This window comes from Neoarius graeffei, chromosome 5 (genome assembly GCF_027579695.1).
Source record: "Neoarius graeffei isolate fNeoGra1 chromosome 5, fNeoGra1.pri, whole genome shotgun sequence".
Taxonomy (NCBI): Eukaryota; Metazoa; Chordata; class Actinopteri; order Siluriformes; family Ariidae; genus Neoarius; species Neoarius graeffei.
Genome location: NC_083573.1, coordinates 42,143,188 through 42,161,783, shown reverse-complemented (window position 1 = coordinate 42,161,783; position 18,596 = coordinate 42,143,188). Strand labels below are relative to the sequence as shown.

Here is an 18,596-nt window from a genome sequence, read left to right as displayed (position 1 = left end):
TACTTTAGATAATGTAGCTCCTCTTAAAAGGAAAATGGTCAGACAAAAAAAAAATTAGCACCCTGGTATAATGATGACACTCGCACTTTAAAACAGACCACTCGAAAATTGGAACGTAAATGACGTCAAACAAAATTGGTAGCGTTCAAATTGGCATGGAAGGAGAGCTTCCTGAAGTATAGAAAATCTCTTAGTGCTGCTAGATCAACATATCTCTCCTCCCTAATAGAAGATAACAAAAATAATCCTAGATTCCTATTTAATACCGTAGCAAAATTAACCAGGAATAAGTCCACTATAGACACATGCACACCTGTAGTATGTAATAGCAACGACTTCATGAATTTTTTTTAATGACAAAATTGAGAATATCCGACAAAAAATTCAAACTACTAATTTAAGGTCAGACAATGTAAAGGCCTCTGCATGCTCTTGCGACAAGGCTTTCGCAGATAGCTTTTCGCAGACAGTTGTAATTTATCGTTGAGCGGGGAGTAATAGGCGTGCGCGATGTTATTCACCGCCACAACGCGAGGGGGCGCGAAGTCGCTAGGAGTAGTTGGTGGGTGTGGTTAGTGGAGTGTTTATCCTCCGGTTACTTATAATGACTAGAAATGGAGTCGTATAGACGTACGTACTTCCTCACTTCCTCGATCAACCGCTCTTCGTGCTGCTCCATCTTCGCTCGTGTTTTTAAAAATGCCGGTCGTGAAAACAAAACAAACCGGGAAAGTAGGGAAGCGGAAGTGCGCGTACAGCGGATGTAGAGTGGACCAATCAGAGCCCTCTTGTCTGCGACGCTGTCTGCGAGGCTTCTGCGGTGGTCACAATTTTTGGGAGGTGCGCGCAGAGCGTCTGCGAAGGTGGGGGGGCTACGCAGACACTGTCTGCGACGCTATCTGCGAGGACTGGGTTGTCAGCATAAATTGGCTTTAAGTGACCCTGTAGTTAACAATATAACTATATCAGATCAGCAATTAGAATGTTTTACTCCCCTTAGAGAAACTGAATTACTTTCATTAATCTCGGCATCAAAAGCCTCAACTTGTGTACTAGATCCCTTACCTACACGTCTATTCAAACAGATAATACCTGAAGTAATTGAACCGCTTCTAAAAATAATAAATTCTTCTCTTAGGATTGGCTATGTACCCAAATCCTTTAAACTCGCAGTTATCAAACCCCTGATTAAAAAACCTGACCTTGATCCCTGTCAGCTGTCCAATTATCGGCCAATATCAAACCTCCCCTTTATCGCCAAGATCCTTGAAAAAGCTGTGGCACAGCAGTTATGCTCATATTTACACAGGAATAACATCCATGAAATGTATCAGTCAGGATTTAGACCTCATAGCACAGAGACAGCTCTGGTTAAAGTAGTAAACGACCTACTGTTGGCGTCTGATCAGGGCTGTGTCTCGCTGCTTGTGTTGCTTGACCTTAGTGCAGCATTTGATACCATTGATCATTCCATTCTTCTGGATAGACTAGAAAATGTTGTGGGAGTTAAGGGAACAGCCCTCTCCTGGCTCAGCTCTTATTTAACTGATTGCTATCAGTATGTTGATTTAAATGGTGATATTTCTAGACGTACTGAGGTAAAGTTTGGTGTTCCACAAGGTTCTGTCTTCGGTCCACTGTTTTTCTTTATATCGGTTACCTCTGGGTGATATTATTCGTAAACACTGTATTAGTTTCCACTGTTATACTGATGGCACACAGTTGTATGTTTCTGCAAAACCTGATGAGAGACACCAGCTCAATAGAATTGAGGAATGTGTGAAGGACAGACACTGGATGCTTATTAACTTCCTTCTGCTTAACTCTGACAAGACTGAAGTACTTGTACTCGGACCACATGCAACTAGAAGTAAGTTTTCTGATTACACAGTAACTCTGGATGGCCTTTGTTTCTTCATGTGCAGCAGTAAAAGACCTCGGAGTGATTATTGACCCCAGTCTTTCATTCAAAACTCACATTGATGACATCACCCGGACAGCTTTCTTTCATCTCAGAAATATTGCTAAGATAAGAAATTTAATGTCACTACATGACGCGGAAAAACTAGTTCATGCTTTCGTTACCTCCAGGTTGGATTATTGTAATGCCTTACTGTCTGGATGTTCCAATAAGTGCATAAACAAGCTCCAGTTAGTTCAAAATGCAGCAGCAAGAGTCCTTACTAGAACTAGAAGATATGACCACATCACCCCTGTCTTATCCACACTGCATTGGCTCCCAATCAAATTTCATATTGATTATAAAGTACTACTATTGACCTTTAAAGCACTGAATGGTCTCGCACCACAGTACCTGAGTGAACTTCTGCTCCTCTATGACCCGCCACGCCTACTTAGATTAAAAGGTGCAGGCTATCTGCTGGTACCTCGTATAGTGAAGGCTACATCAGGGGGCAGAGCCTTTTCTTACAAAGCCCCACAGTTATGGAACAGCCTTCCAAGTAGTGTTCGGGAATCAGACACAGTCTCAGCGTTTAAGTCTAGGCTGAAAACCTACCTGTTTAGTCAAGCCTTTTATTAACGGTGTTTATGAGGTAAAGGAGTAGATCTGGAGGATCCTCAGACATAGTGTTTTGGTAAACTGGGATGTATGGATGCTGTCAGTCCCCACTCGCTTGCTCACTCGAGTTTGTTGTCGGTGTAGTGGCTGCTGCTTTATGTCCCGGGGCTCCCTCATGCCTGTGTTACCTTCTGGCTCTCCCCTTTTAGTTATGCTGTCAAAGTTAGTTGCCGGAGTCCCTGCTTGTACTCAGTGCAATATGTATACTGTTCCTACTTATTCAGGTGACATTGGGCATACCTGTGTTTTCCCTCCCCCCCCTCCCAAATCTGTCCCTCTGAGTTACATGTCGGTCCTGGGATCGAGATGCTGACCTCTTCTGCTCCTCGGACCTGCCTGATCCATCCTGGTGCCCTGTGTCTGGTTGGAGTCTCATCGCATCACTCCTGTGGAGGGTGGCCCCATGTGGACAGTTGGGGGTCGTGCCTGAAGGATGCTCTGGACTCTTGCAGTGGTGCTTTTGTGGCTGGGGACTGCAGTGGATTTGCTGACTTTGGGACTGCAGTTGTCGTGAACGGTTTTGCACTCGGGTTTCCGTCGGTGGGGGGTTTATAGCATCAACGAAGCTGACTTTGTTAGGACTGTTAACGTTATAGTCATGTCTGTTGTTTCCTGGATGGGGATGGGTTCCCTTTTGAGTCTGGTTCCTCTCGAGGTTTCTTCCTCGTGTCGTCTGAGGGAGTTTTTCCTTGCCACCGTCGCCACAGGCTTGCTCATTGGGGATAGATTAGGGATAAAATAAGCTCATGTTTTAAAGTCGTTCAAATTCTGTAAAGCTGCTTTGCGGTAATGTTTATTGTTAAAAGCGCTATACAAATAAACTTGACTTGCCCTGATCTGATCCATCCTGGTGCCCTGTGTCTGGTTGGAGTCTCATCACATCGCTCCTGTGTAGGACGGCCCCATGTGGACAGTTGAAAGTCACACTTGGAAGACGCTCTGGACTCTTACAGTAATGCTTTTATGGCTGAGGACTACAGTTGACTTGCTAACTTTAGGACCGCGGTTGTCATGAACAGTTTAGCACTCAAGTTTCCATCAGTGAAGAGTTTATAACATCAACGAAGCTGACTTCATGTTAAAACTGTTAATGTTATAGTCACGTTGTCTGTTGTTGCCCAAATGAGGATGGGTTCCCTTTTGAGTCTGGTTCCTCTCGAGGTTTCTGCCTCATGTCGTCTGAGGGAGTTTTTCCTTGCCACCGTCGCCACAGGCATGCTCATTGGGGATAAAATTAGCTCATGCTTTAAGTCGTTCAAATTCTGTAAAGCTGCTTTGCGACAACGTCTATTGTTAAAAGCATTATAGAAATAAACTTGACTTGACTGTAGCATAAAGAATGAAAAGCGTCTAACCCAATGCACACCAATGCCATGCATACCTATTCACCCTCCATGGTGTGTTTTTTTACAACCTGAAATGGACTTAATAAGGACTGTGCGTCAAATATACAGTATATCTATCTACACCCCCCCCCCCCCCCCCGTAATTTGGCATCCCCCCCCAAACAAAGATCAACTGTGAGCTACTGCTCACTTGCGTATCCTCCCGCTCTTGCTTGTATCAGAATGCAAGCAATTGAAGGAATAGGACACTTATTACGAATGTTGATTTCAACAAATAATGAACCCTGAAACGAGCAAGTAAAGAGCAGTGTCTCTCCCCAGGGATTTCAAACAGCATCCTGGTGAACTGTCATTTTGAAATCGCATTTTGCTTCTTGAAATAGCGTCAAAATCCACGCTATACGTTTCGTAAATTCATTGTCTGTAAACAGGAAGTCGATGTGCGACAGACCTGAAAACGGTATACATGGTATAGAACCCCAGGCTGAAGCTCGGAACCAAATATCAAGCAGTTGTGATTTGTAGTTGCTGTGAAAAGTGCTACAAAAATTTTGTAAATCCACAGTGCGTGTTTCGTAAATACATTCAGGCGGTAAACAGGAAGTCGATGTGCGACAGACCTGAAAACGGTACACACGGTATAGAACCCCAGGCTGAAGCTCGGTACCAAATATCAAGCAGCTGTGATTTGTAGTTGCTGTGAAAAGAAAGTGTTATGAAAATTTTGTAAATCCATGCTATACGTTTCGTAAATACATTCGGTCGGTAAACAGGAAGTCGATGTGGGGACAAACCTCAAAACAGTACGCATGGTATAGAAACCCAAAGCTGAAGCTTGATACCAAATATCAAGCAGCTGCGATTTGTAGTTGCTGTGAAAAGTGCTACAAAAATTTTGTAAATCCACAGTGCGTGTTTCGTAAATACATTCAGGCGGTAAACACGAAGTCGATGTGCGACAGACCTGAAAACGGTATACATGGTATAGAACCCCAAGCTGAAGCTCAGTACCAAATATCAAGCAGCTGTGATTTGTAGTTGCTGTGAAAAGAAAGTGTTATGAAAATTTTGTAAATCCACGCTATACGTTTCGTAAATACATTCAGTCGGTAAACAGGAAGTCGATGTGGGGACAAACCTCAAAACAGTACGCATGGTACCGGTATAGAACCCAAAGCTGAAGCTCGATACCAAATATCAAGCAGCTGCGATTTGTAGTTGCTGTGAAAAGTGCTACAAAAATTTTGTAAATCCACAGTGCGTGTTTCGTAAATACATTCAGGCGGTAAACAGGAAGTCGATGTGCGACAGACCTGAAAACGGTGCACACGGTACCAAACCCCAAGCTGAAGTTTGGTACCAAGTAGCTATGATTTGTGGTTGCTGAGAAAAAGGGTGTTTCAGACAGAGGTAAACCAGTATACTGCGCCCCCTCCTTTGGAGCGAGGGGTATAATAAAACCACAAAATGTATTGATTGCATAACTGGCCTCTTGGTTGATTCTCTGACTAATCCCCTCCTTACTTGGTCACTGAGTTTTGCTGAACGGCCTCCTCTAGTCAACTGTTTGCACCAGGCCTGATTCAGGGGTTTCACAGCAGCCGAATTTCAATAATTCAAAATCAGCCCGTCATGCGGCAGGAGCGCAATGCATACGATTATGTACAGACCGGTTAAGAGCTTCAGTTCATACTCGTATCAAACATCATAATAGGGGAAACGTGTGATCTTAGTATCTGACAGTTGCTGGTGTAAATCAGACTGGCTTGAATATTTCAGAAACTGCTGATCTCCTGGAATTTCTCACACACCAGTGTCTCTAGGTGCAAAAAGCAAAATGAATCCAGTGGGTGATAGTTCTGCAAGAAGAAACACCTTGCTGATGAGGAAGGTCAGATGAGAATGGCGTGACTGATGTGAGCTGACAGGAACTGTACACCAAATGGTGAGCAGAAAACGCATCGGAGAACGTGCAACACGTCAAACCTTGAGGCAGAAGGGCTCGAGAGAACATAAAACCACAAAACCCATTTGATATTGCTTTCTTTAGTAACTTAAGCTTTACATTTTTTTTAAACTGAAGCAGTTAAATTCTATTACCAAAAAAAAAAAAATCACTTGCATTGTAAACTAGCCTAGTAAACTAGACCCACCCACCTAGCGGCCAAAAATATTTTTTGCCTGCGAGTGGGTCTAGCCTCGCACCATATCAACAAAACACCCGGGCATCAAATCGTGCCCGCCAATCACAACGCAAGGTTTTTGTTTGGATTCTTTGGGCGGGCTTTTGCAGGAGTGACGACAAAGCTGCGCGACGCTGGAGAAAGCACAGCAGGAAAGATGGCTACGGCTAGTGAACAGCGCGCGTTTGACTCCGCTTTGGAATCAGTTTTAGAAGAATTAGACTTGGAGTTTTCGTTGAAACATGAGCAGGAAGAGGCTCTCCGCTCATTCCTTTTCAAGAAGGACGTTTTCGCTGTTTTGCCAACCGGCTATGGCAAAAGTCTGATCTACCAGCTGGCTCCGCTCGTAGCCAAAAGGATGGGGCTAGTTTGTGCAGTACAAAGAATTAAACAGCTTTGAAACATTACTTTTTGATTGTTTCTTATTTTAAGGTTATTTTAAATTTAAGGGAAATTATTTCACCAAACACCACTAAATAAAAACTCTCAAACAGTTTAAGCAAACCCTTGAAAAACACTTGGAAAAAAAAAAAAAAAAAAGTGTACGTTAAGTATGTGGTACAGACTCCAAACTTGTGGTCATTATCTCCCAACTTCTTAATATCTAGAACCTGTTTATTAATTAATACGCATTTTGAAAAATTATTTATTTCAAGGTCTCCCCCACTGCTTTCTGTCGCTCTGACTACGTCACAGTCACTGTTGCGCTGATTGGTCAGAGCGTTGGCCTATACGCACAGAGACAGTTTGAAAGACAGCGGGTTGTTCCTCCCACACCCTTCGGAAATGTCTACGACCGAGACCAGACTAAATATTCACATTTAGTCTGGCTTGCCAGGCTAATTGTAAACATCATAAATATACTAAAAGGATAATATAGAAGGATAATAAAACAAATCAGGCAAGGCTTTTTTATTTTACACAAACTAGGGCTGAACGATCTATCGTTTTCGACCGAAAATCGCGATCTCAGACAACACGATTTTGGGATCGTCAAAGCCGCGTTTTTTCTCAGTGCTCCTAAACTGATCCATGTTTTGTTTCGTCAATAAATTGTCCTCATTTTTTACACTACAGACAAAAAAATTACGTTCAGGAAAGCCTTGTGGCACTCAGTGTGAAAGGATTTTGTGAATATCTCCTTCCGTTTTCGTATAAATCACCGTTGTTTGGAGGGAGCACTGTGAGGAGAAACTGCGCTTTCTCTGTCTCCGCGGGTGGGGGAGGGGCTGCTCTCTCTCTCTCACACACAGGAGGGAGGGGCCCTGCAATAGCGACTGCATCACTCTTATTTCCCACAGGGGAATTGTTGGCTCTAGTTATAATTTATAATGCTTATGTACATTCTTTTACAAAAGTGCAATATTTTGATGCTGCTGAGCCATTGATCAACCTTTTTTTTTTATGTCTGATATGTTGTAGATGGGAAAAGTAAAAGAAGCAAAAGTTTACTTAAGAAAGATGGCTCTCTTTTTATTTTAAGCTATTATAACTTGTTCCTCAGGCACTCAATGTTAATAAACAGGCCTACATTTGAAATCTGTTGACCTCAGTTTTCATTCTTGCATTAGCTTTATGGAATTCATTGTATTAATTAATTTGCACTGAAACTCGATTTAAAGAAAAAAAAAATCGTGGTTGAAATCGAAATCGCAATATCTGCCAGAAAAATCGCAATTCAATTTTTTCTTAAAATCGTTCAGCCCTAACGCAAACCTTCCCAGTGCCAAAAGTTTCTTTTTCAAATCCAATTCGGATCCGATTTCCAACACGGTTTCCCCATTACCTAAATCACTATTGGCCCGATACTGGGTATCGGATCAGTGCCATCTCGAGCTCCAACAGCAGATGATCACAATGGATTCCTCTCCTGGCAGCCAAAAACAGGAATCTGAGGCTACAGTGTGCACAGAAATCACCAACACTGGACAGTTTATGACTGGAAAAAGACCAGGCGATGTTCTGAGATGCTTTTCTGCTCACCATGGATGCAAAGAGTGCTCATACGAGTCTGGTGAAGGCATGTATCGATTGACAATATGGGTTGTTTATGATCAACATTCAGGTTTAATTTTTGCTGATGATGTGATTACACGGTGACGGGACGGCATGTTCAGCCATGCGTAAAACAGGCAGACAGACGATCTTACCTGAGGATAGTGAAACTTTTTCCTGTACAAGGCCGCTGATTGTTGCCAGAGCAACAGCACCGTTAATCTGATTGGCGGAGTGGATCAGTCGTGCTTTGCAGCCGCCAGCCTCTGCTCCCTGAACCAAGAGAAGATAGTGGCCTTTCTCTCCTTTCACCTTGACGTCAGGAGCTGAGAGAGAGGAGCGTTTATCAGAAACAGACTGTCCAGAAGTTTTTCATTCAGATTCACCATGTTGCTTGATCAACATTAATTACTGCTGGGATATATAAACTTTTTTTTTTCAGTAATCTAGAAAATCGCAGCATTTTGTGATACTGTCGAGATTCAAATCACAGCTTCACTCTGCATTCAATTACAACCAGCAGGAGATCGACAGTAAGCACTATTGTGATTAGGCAGTTGGGGGTGAGAGTTAATGGAATATAATTTATGGTTGCATGTACGCAACCATGCCAGCTCTCTGACTGATGATCTCTTCTGGTTCATTTCTGTTTATATATTTTAAAAAAAAAAAAAAAAAAAAAAAAAAAGCTCTTCAGACTGCAGAAAATTGATAACTCAGGAAAAGAGCTGCTGTATCCTCACTCAGCTACATATTACACGCTGAATGCTTTCAGTCTGGACGCCGTCAACTATTAAAGTCCATATTTAACCATTGCGAATGTGCAAGGTGCAAGATAAGAATGTGTGTATTAAAGGAGAACTGAAGGCAAATTTATCATAATTCTATTTCTCATTTTATTAAATATCGGAATGCGTTTTTGAAAGCTATTTTGTCGCTGCTATAGTAAGTACTGAATGTTTGAAATACGCTCTGTAATATGTCAAAGCAATGACCGTAAACAAGATTCGCCGAGACCTGTGCGAGATATCATAGGACGGAAGTAAAACGTACAGCGGAAATCAAAGTCACTGACTTCTGCCAACGTTGTCAAAAGACGCGCGCGCCCTCTTTCGAATGCTGACGTAATCAAGCCGGAAGTTTTGTTTGTTTTGATAGCAATCAGGAAAGTTTGAAAAAAAGTCAGCAGTAATAGTCATTTAAACTCGTTTTTGTGCAATTGAGGTTTTTCACCTGACGTCGCAGGGTCACGTGACGCCCCGGTGTCCGCCATTTTGAAGGTCAAGCTAGCTAATGTTAACAACAGTAGCTAGTATGTTACTGTAGCAATGTTTACGTTCAGTCATTTGGATGACTGTTAAAACCTTTCAGTCTCAAGTTTTTCCTTTACTGGATTTACTAGTTTACTGTAATTATGATCCGGCAGCTATTTACACCGGATCCAGTGTAAATAGCTGCCGGAGCCGACGTCCCAGCCTGCCCGAGCGCGCTAGCTCCCAGCCTGCCCGAGCGTGCTAGCTCCGGCAAGCTCGGACGTCGGCTCCGACAGCTATTTACACCGGATCCAGTATAAATAGCTGCCGGATCATAATTACAGTAAACTAGTAAATCCAGTAAAGGAAAAACTTGAGACTGAAAGGTTTTAACAGTCATCCAAATGACTGAACGTAAACATTGCTACAGTAACATACTAGCTACTATGTTGTTGACATTAGCTAGTGCTAACAGCTAGCTGCTAGTACACTGCTACAACACAGACACCGACCTTAATAATACAGTTCTTGGTCATTGCCTGGTAACAGCAAATTTATAACGGGCCATGTCTCAACAGACTAAGAAGTTATTTCAGTGACATTTAATAACATTTTGTTTATCCTGAGGACCGAAAGTAAATGAAAATGTGAACAAACCTTAGCTGTAATAAGATGGCGACCACCGGCTCCAGGGACGACCCACTGATGTAGGCATGTTACCCAGCCTGACACAAAATATTTGTAGGCATCCAAACTCGTATACGCTTTCAGATCAATACCTGTGTATGGCGATGGGTTTTTAACGACATAGGTATACAGATCATGTGGGCCGAAGTCAGGTAAAGACGAGGGCTTCGTGTACTTCCGTACGTCAGTGAACAATCCTGGTGGAAGCAGGTAAACGTTGTTCTCTAAGCCTGCTAACCTCAATTTTTGCAAATACCTCTCCCTCTGCTCGCCCTGTAAATGCCCTACGTCGCTGGATAGTGAAGGTGTTTTCTGCATCTCGCTCCTTTTTCTTTTATGTTTTTCGCCTTCTTCGCATTCAAACTGATTCGAGCTGTGACGTCCAAAATGGCAGCCTCACATGACTTGGTCACGTGGGTGAAAAACCTCAATACTTCGTTTGGAAAACAGTTTTCAAAATGGCGGCACTGACACCTGGCTGACGCTTCACGTTTCGAAGTCTCGTGAAGATCGCGCGGATAAGCGACGCCTGCCGTGGACCAAACGGACTGAATTCAACACGGCTAAAAACCGAATAGGCCGATAAGTATACTATTTAATTGCCAATACGAGTCACGATATAAGGTTACTAAAACCGAAAACGTAATTGAAGAACACGTTAATTAAGAAATAAAGCAAGTTTAAAAATGACTTCAGTTCTCCTTTAAGCATTGTTTAGTAACATGTTTCTTTTCAAGTGAAGCACGACGTTTGTACCAGAAAAGGCTTTCGGGCACTTGGCCACAAAATCCCTCCATTTGGAGGCACTGAGCTGGGAGGCTGGAGGAAAGGCTTCAACGCTCACCACACAGGAGAGAGAGAATAGAGCACCAACCTGCCACAGAAACAAAGAACTTGCTAATACACACACACAAAATCTCCAGCATGTCACTATGGTCTTTAGAGATCGTGGCAGAAAAAGCAAAACTTTGCCATACTCTGGTACATTTTATAATGCAGAACAAAAAGCTGGATGAAAAGAAAAAAAAAAAAAAAAAAGGCTGTGTGTGTGTGTGTGTGTGTGTGTGTGTGTGTGTATATATATATATATTTGTGAGAGTTACCTCTCCACGCAGAGCTTGGAGCTGATCTAACAGAAGCTTGGCTTTGTTGGATTTGCTGGATAATGCACTGGATGTACGAGTCAAGATAAATGCTGACAGAATATCGCAATGCTCGGACACAAAAAGACGGAAATGCTGTATCTGGACAAGGACTGGCTGTCAGAGAAGAGGCATTTTATTAAAAACGGCTACAGAAATAAAACTATCAGGATTGCTCATGGTGTGTGTGTGTGTGTTTTTGTTGTTTTTTTTTTCTACAAATTAGTCAAGGTCAGTTCAGAGATGAAACATTTCTTTTTGAAGAAAAATTACCTGGTGCGACATTGAGAGTTTTTAGCCATGTCCAATAGACGTTTTGGCTTAAAGTGAGACGGCCTTTCAATTTCATAAAAAATCAGTGAAATTTAACTCCATCTGCAATTTGATCGATGTGATGCACGTTTATTTCTGTAACATCTCACAAAATATCAGGCCATTCTGTGGCTGGGAAGTTATTTAATTTGAGGGGATTAAAGCAAATAACGTGCGTGGAATCGCTCGCTTCACGCAGTCGAGCAGACAGAGCAAGTCCGTGTGCGCATGCGCAGGTTTACCTTTGACCGTGCACTGATCGTTACATCATTCTGTCGCTAAACGGACAGCTGATCACACCGAGGTGCTCGCTGACCGCCGATATTTATTAGTTTGGTCCTGCGTTTCCTTTCCTTCGCAGCATAACGTCTTTTCTCCTCACTCTCTGTGACCGTAGTCGGTCTTTCACGTTTCATTTGTGTCCTCCGTTTTTCTCTCCTGTTTCAAATTTGTATCCCACAATGCCTTGCGCGAACGGGGAAAGCCCACCACGTGATGCAGGACGTAGTATCTTGAATTGGGTCATGGTGAAGCAGGAAAAAATATGTCCACGTGGCCCTAAATTTATTAAAGGTCTCATTGCATCGTTTTTTCATTAATTGTGCGGTGGTCTCTAGTATGAATGAATGCCCTGTGAGCCGGTTTTGGTGAAAAAAATGCTGTGGTAGAGCCCTGCACTCCCACGGGAGTCCCGCGGGACCCGACGCAAAGCAGTGCGGCGCGGGACAAATTTTGAAAGCTCATTGCGGGTGCGAGGGGGAGTGCACAATGCGGGAGAGGTGATAAGCTACAGTCCCGCTAACTAAAAACGTGTTTAAAATAAAATTTATAAATTATTAATTTATGTCTATCATATATAATTTGTGCTGGATATTTTATTTGGCATTAATAAAAACATTTTAAGATGCCTAAATTTGCGGATGTGGTCTAACCTCGCGTACGTTTCCGATTCCTTTCCGCTCTTCCGTGTTTGAGATCTCCGATCATGGCAGAAGAGCAGAGCTCCTCTAGTGAAGCTCACAGTGGGTAAAGCCTGAGCTGCGCATGCCGCCTGGCAACGCGCACCCTCGCTACATGCGCTAGGTGAAGGATCGGTCAGTGGAGAGCTCAGCTAAGCTCAGCATGTTTAATTCCCCAAGCCAATGACAAGAACTTTCATGAGCAATAATGCGAACGTCTGCATCATGCGGGATTTGCGGGCGGGAGCGGGACAAAATATGGCAGGCGTGGGCGGGAGCAGGACTGAAAATCATAATTCTTTGCAGGAGCGGGCGGGACTGCACAATGCGGGAGCGGGACTGAAAATTCTGTCCCGCGCAGACCTCTACTGTGGTTCTCCTGTTTCAGCTGTTCTAGTTTGGTGGAGGAGTGGGTGGCGGGAGAACGACAGGATTTCAGCTCTTACTCATTAATATTCATGACATGTAAACGTGTTACCTCTGATTGGCTAACAGCACTGTGACGCTACCTCCAGTGGGTCAGAACAAGCAGATGGTGGGTGTCTTTGTAAAAACTGTTTTGATTGGCTATTATGGTCTCGACATCGATGTTTTGACCAATAACAATGTAGACAACACAAATTTTACATCACATTCAACGAGATTTAAACGAGACTAAAGATGGCGACTTACAAATAATGTGTAAACATCGTTGGAGTTAATAAAGTTTGAACAGAATGAAGGAACATACCCCAACCCCCCGAAATTAATAAAAAAAAAAAATTCTCAACGGATTTGGCATAATATGAAAAGGTCGGTTTTTTTACTCAGAAAAAGCGGAAAACTCTCGTCCCTGCCTAGCTTGTGACCATGTCATGCATGCTAACGTGGAGAATATGAACATGCTATTTTGAAACAAAAACCTTCGAACAAAAAGTTCACGTTTTACTTACAGCTTGTGAGCCGGTGGTCAATCGTCTTGACGCCACAGATCCAGGGATTAAAAACAACCTCGAAGCAAAACCACTACTGAAGGCACCGAAGTTTGAAAAGTCACTGTGGTTGAAATGATCAGAACACAGTACTAACGTCGCATTACACTTCACTGGTGGTGTTCCAAAGATAAATTCCAACCATTTCTTCTTCACCTCTTCTATCTTGGGCACGAAATGCAACGTTGACGTCTTACTGCCACAAATAACACAGGCACGAACTTGTTCAGCCATGTTTTCAGCTTGCTGTTCGGTCCTCTTCGTTAGCTACTGACGAGATGGGCTCTGCTATCTCTCCTCGCGCTTAAATCCGAACTTTCTTCCCGTGGGCGGTCACAAGCCAAGGTGAGCGAGGCCATGAATACTGATTTTCGAAGTGACGCAAGTTCGTATGGCTTTTTCAGATTCGCTCGTTTTTCCGACCATTTTCTTTCATAAGCTAATACAGGGAATGGGAGTAGAATTACGAGGGGCGTTCAATAAGTAATGCCCCGACCCACTTCCAGTTGCCTGATCTAGCTGAAATTTGGCATGTGCAATGATTTATCTCTCTATAGATTATGTGGCAAATTACAGCTCTGAACTAATTGTGGTTTCTGATTTACACGTGTTTGAACTGAGTCAGGTGTGAAATGGAGCCTGTTGAGTGTCGCGCAGTGATCCGGTTTTTGTATTTGAAAGGACGCACACCACAGGAGACTTTTGATGAAATGAAAGAAACTTATGGTGATAATGCCCCATCTAAAACGCTGGCATCGCAAATTCAAACATGGCCGGAAGTCTGTGGAAACAACTCCCAGACCTGGCCGCCCCCCTTCTGCCATTGATGAGCCATCTGTCCGTCAAGTTGAGGCTGCCATTTTGGAAGATCGGCGCATTACTATTCGCCAAATAGCCCAAGAGGTCAAGATTAGTACAGGGTCTGTGGAAACTATCATTCATGACCATTTGCATATGCATAAGGTGTCTGCCAGATGGATTCCCAGGTTGCTCACACCTTTCCAGAAGCAAGAACGCGTCGAGTGCTCGAGGATGAATTTGGAGATGTGCCAAGAAGATGAGTCAAAGTTTTTCAAAAGACTGATTACACAGGATGAAACCTGGGTCCATCACTATGATCCAGAGACCAAAGCCCAGTCAATGCAGTGGAAGCACTTGGACTCACCACCTCCAAAGAAGGCAAGGGTGCAGCCCTCCGCTGGCAAGGTCATGCTCACAGTCTTCTGGGACCAGGACGGAGTAGTGATGACAGATTTCCTGGCAAAGGGTACCACAATTACAGGAGCCTATTATGCTTCACTTTTAAGGAAATTAAGAGAAGCTATCAAAATCAAGAGGCGGGGCAAGATCAGCAAAGGTATCCTCCTCCTGCAGGACAACGCTCCGGTCCACAACTCGCTTGTCGCCAGATCAGAAGCACAGGAGTGTGGCTATGAAATCCTCCCCCATCCTCCCTACTCTCCTGACCTTGCACCCTCTGACTTTCACCTCTTCCCAGCCATGAAGTTGTTTTTGAAAGGAAAGCGTTTCCCAGATGATGCAGCCTTGATTTCTGAAGTCACGTCGTGGTTGGAGGACCAACCTGGGGTGTTCTACAAAAACGGTCTCCAGAGCTGCATCAAACGATGGGAGAAATGCATAACTCTGGGTGGTTCCTATGTAGAGAAAGACTAATAACTGTGCCAAGTTTCGTTGCTCTACTGCTATGGGAAGTGGGTCAGGGGCATTACTTATTGAACGCCCCTCGTACATTTTCACATGCAGCATGCATATGCAACTCGGAGTGAACTATGGTATTTCAAAAAGAGCCAGTATTAAACGTTTTTGGTGGAAGGGCACCTTTAATTGTTCTATTTAAAAAAAATAAATAAATAAAATTGGAAGTGTGTGATTTGAATTCAGTAGCTTTCGGTCCATTAAACAAAAGTAACTGGGTGGCAGGGAAAATTATTTTTATGACCTACACTTAAAATCTGAAAGGCAGTCTACCTTTAAAGCTGTACTGCCCTTTCAGATTTTTCAAGTGTAGGTCATAAAAATAATTTTCCCCTGACACCCAGTTACTTCTGTTTAGTGGACTGAAAGCTACTGAATTCAAAATCACACACTTCCAATTTTATTAGTTTTTTTTAATAGAACTATTAACGAATTTAGAGCCATGTGGCCCTAAATTCTCTGCTTCACCATGACCCAATTCAAGATCATGCATCACATGGTGGGCTTTCCGTTCGTGCAAGGCATTGTGGGATACAAATTTGAAACGGGAGAGAAAAATGGAGGACGCGAATGAAACGTGAAAGACCGACTACAGTAACGGAAAGCGACAAGAAAAGATGTTATGTTGCGAAGGAAAGGAAACGCAGGACCAAACTAATAAATATCGGCGGTCAGCGAGCACCTCGGTGTGATCAGCTGTTCGTTTAGCGACAGAATGATGGAATGGTCAGTGCACGGTCAAAGGTAAACCTGTGTGCGCACACGGACTTGCTCTGTCTGCTTGAAGCGAGCGATTTCAAGCACATTATTTGCTCTGGTATCCCGTCAAATTAAATAACTTCCCAGCCACAGAATGGCCTGCGTTGTTTAAGATATTACAGAAATAAACACATCACAATGACAATTTCAGGAGGAACTAAATTTCACTGAGTTTATGAAATCGAAAGGCCGTCTACTTTTAAACAAAAATCAGATGTTTGATTTAAAACTCACCCATGCTATTATACAGTGCTCAGCGTAAATAAGTACACCCCCTTTGAAAAGTAACATTTTAAACAAGATCTCAATGAACACAATTTCCAAAATGTTGAAAAGTTTAATATAACATCTGTTTAACTTATAACGGGAAAGTAAGGTTAATAATATAACTTAGATTACACATTTTTTCAGTTTTACTCAAATTAGGGTGGTGCAAAAATGAGTACACCCCACAACAAAAACTACTACATCTAGTACTTTGTATGGCCTCCATGATTTTTAATGACAGCACCAAGTCTTCTAGGCATGGAATGAACAAGTTGGCGACATTTTGCAACATCAATCTTTTTCCATTCTTCAACAATGACCTCTTTTAGTGGCTGGATGCTGGATGGAGAGTGATGCTCAACTTGTCTCTTCAGAATTCCCCATAGGTGTTCGATTGGGTTCAGATCAGGAGACATACTTGGCCACGTAATCACTTTCACCCTGTTCTTCTTCAGAAATCCAACAGTGGCCTTAGATGTGTGTTTAGGATCATTGTCATGTTGGAAAAGTGCACGACGACCAAGGGCACGGAGTGATGGTAGCATCTTCTCTTTCAGTATCGAGCAATAGGTCTGTGAATTCATGATGCCATCAGTGAAATGCAGCTCCCCGACACCAGCAGCACTCATGCAGCCCCACATAAGGACACTGCCACCACCATGTTTCACTGTAGGCACCATGCAGTTTTCTTTGTATTCCTCACCTTTGCGACACCATACAGTTTTGAAGCCATCAGTTCCAAAAACATTTATCTTGGTCTCATCACTCCAGAGTATAGAGCCCCAGTAGTCTTCATCTTTGTCAGCATGGGCCCTGGCAAACTCTAGGCGGGCTTTTTGTGCCTGGGCTTTAGGAGAGGCTTCTTTCGTGGACAGCATCCATGCATGCCATTCCTCTGCAGTGTACGCTGTATTGTGTCACGGGAAATAGTCACCCCAGTTTGGCTTTCTACTTCTTTAGATAACTGCAGTGAACTTGCATGCTGATTTTCTTCAACCCTTCTCATCAGAAGACGCTCCTGTCGAGGTGTTAACTTCCGTGGACGACCTGGACGTCTCTGTGAGATGGTTGCAGTTCCATCTTTCTTAAATTTTTGTACCACTTTCCTACAGTATTCTGACTGATAAGTAAAGCTTTGCTGATCTTCTTGTAGCCTTCACCTTTGCGGTGGAAAGAAATTATTTTCTTTCTCAGGTCTCGTGTCATTTCTCTTCCATGTGGTGCCGTTGCTGACAGCATGAAATAGGGAGGGGTTTTCTTTTTCTTTTCCCTTTTATAGTCAACTGTCTGCTGGACACCTGTGTAATGACTAATTAGACTCCCCTGTGATTGTATTCTTGTTAAATTAGACATTTGTAGTCTACAATTAAGCTTTGCTCCAGAGACTTTCAGTGGGGTGTACTCATTTTTGCACCACCCTAATTTGAGTAAAACTGAAAAATGTGTAATCCAAGGTTATATTATTAACCTTACTTTCACGTTACAAGTTAAACAGATGTTATATTAAACTTTTCAACATTTTGGAAATTGTTTGTGTTCATTGAGATCTTGTTTAAAATGTTACTTTTCAAAGGGGGTGCACTCATTTACGCTCAGCACTGTATACAGCCTCATAGCATCAACATTAAAAGCAGTTAAAAAATAAAATAAAATCTAGATGCACAACGTGTTTTTCAAGAAGAGATGACAAAGTTGAGAAAGGATACAGCTCAAACTCAGTGGTGGAAAGAAGAATCACTGGGAGATCTGCGACTCGGACCAACTGGATGAGCTCCAGCACTGGCTGGTAATAGTGAAAAACCTGTGTGGGAGACAAGGTAGCACCAGTATTAGGATCACCACCATGACCAGTGTAATTTTATCTTTAGAAAATAATAAGTATTGGATTGCTTATTAATGCAGGGGTGTGCGCTTTTCAGTGGCGGCTGCTGGTTTTTAAAACGGGGAAGCCCATTTTACGCATTCATCGTAAAACCTGTAGGCCGGATATCAAAGCATAGAAAGGTGTGCCCCATTAGCATAGTGAACTAGACAACCCTACCTAGTGGCAGAAAGTATTTTTGCTTGTACATTTCATGTTATAGTCTGGCTTGCCAGGCTAGTGCCTCATATCCTTAATCAAAAATATCAAACATCCAAAAATCACTGGCTATTCAACGAAGAGCCTTGAACATCATACCCTGATATGCAACACAGAGTCTTTAACACAACACCCAGCTGTGCAACACATCCTTGAACATCTTCTGCAACACAGTCTGGAAATTCATAACCAGGTAGGCTATGCAACACACAGAACCTTGAATATTATACCCAGGTATAACCTATAACACAGAGCCCACCATTCTCTTAACATTACTGAACAATATACACACTTCAGATTCATGAACATGAACACTATTTATACACAAATTCTGCCCTCCGCTCC

The 18,596-nt window shown here is 42.8% G+C and overlaps 1 protein-coding gene across 4 annotated transcripts in view; it reads right to left on the bottom strand.

Moving 5' to 3' along the window:
- Positions 1-18,596, bottom strand: part of mtbp (MDM2 binding protein) — a 136,827-nt gene that overhangs the window by 59,521 nt on the left and 58,710 nt on the right. For all 4 annotated transcript variants that reach the window (XM_060921733.1, XM_060921732.1, XM_060921734.1 and 1 more), the window contains exons 9-12: positions 17,878-17,972; positions 11,149-11,215; positions 10,802-10,919; positions 8,261-8,431 (exon numbers count right to left, since the gene is read on the bottom strand). In XM_060921733.1, coding sequence (XP_060777716.1) covers positions 8,261-8,431; positions 10,802-10,919; positions 11,149-11,215; positions 17,878-17,972 — 451 coding nt within the window. The remainder of the gene's footprint in view (positions 1-8,260; positions 8,432-10,801; positions 10,920-11,148; positions 11,216-17,877; positions 17,973-18,596) is intronic.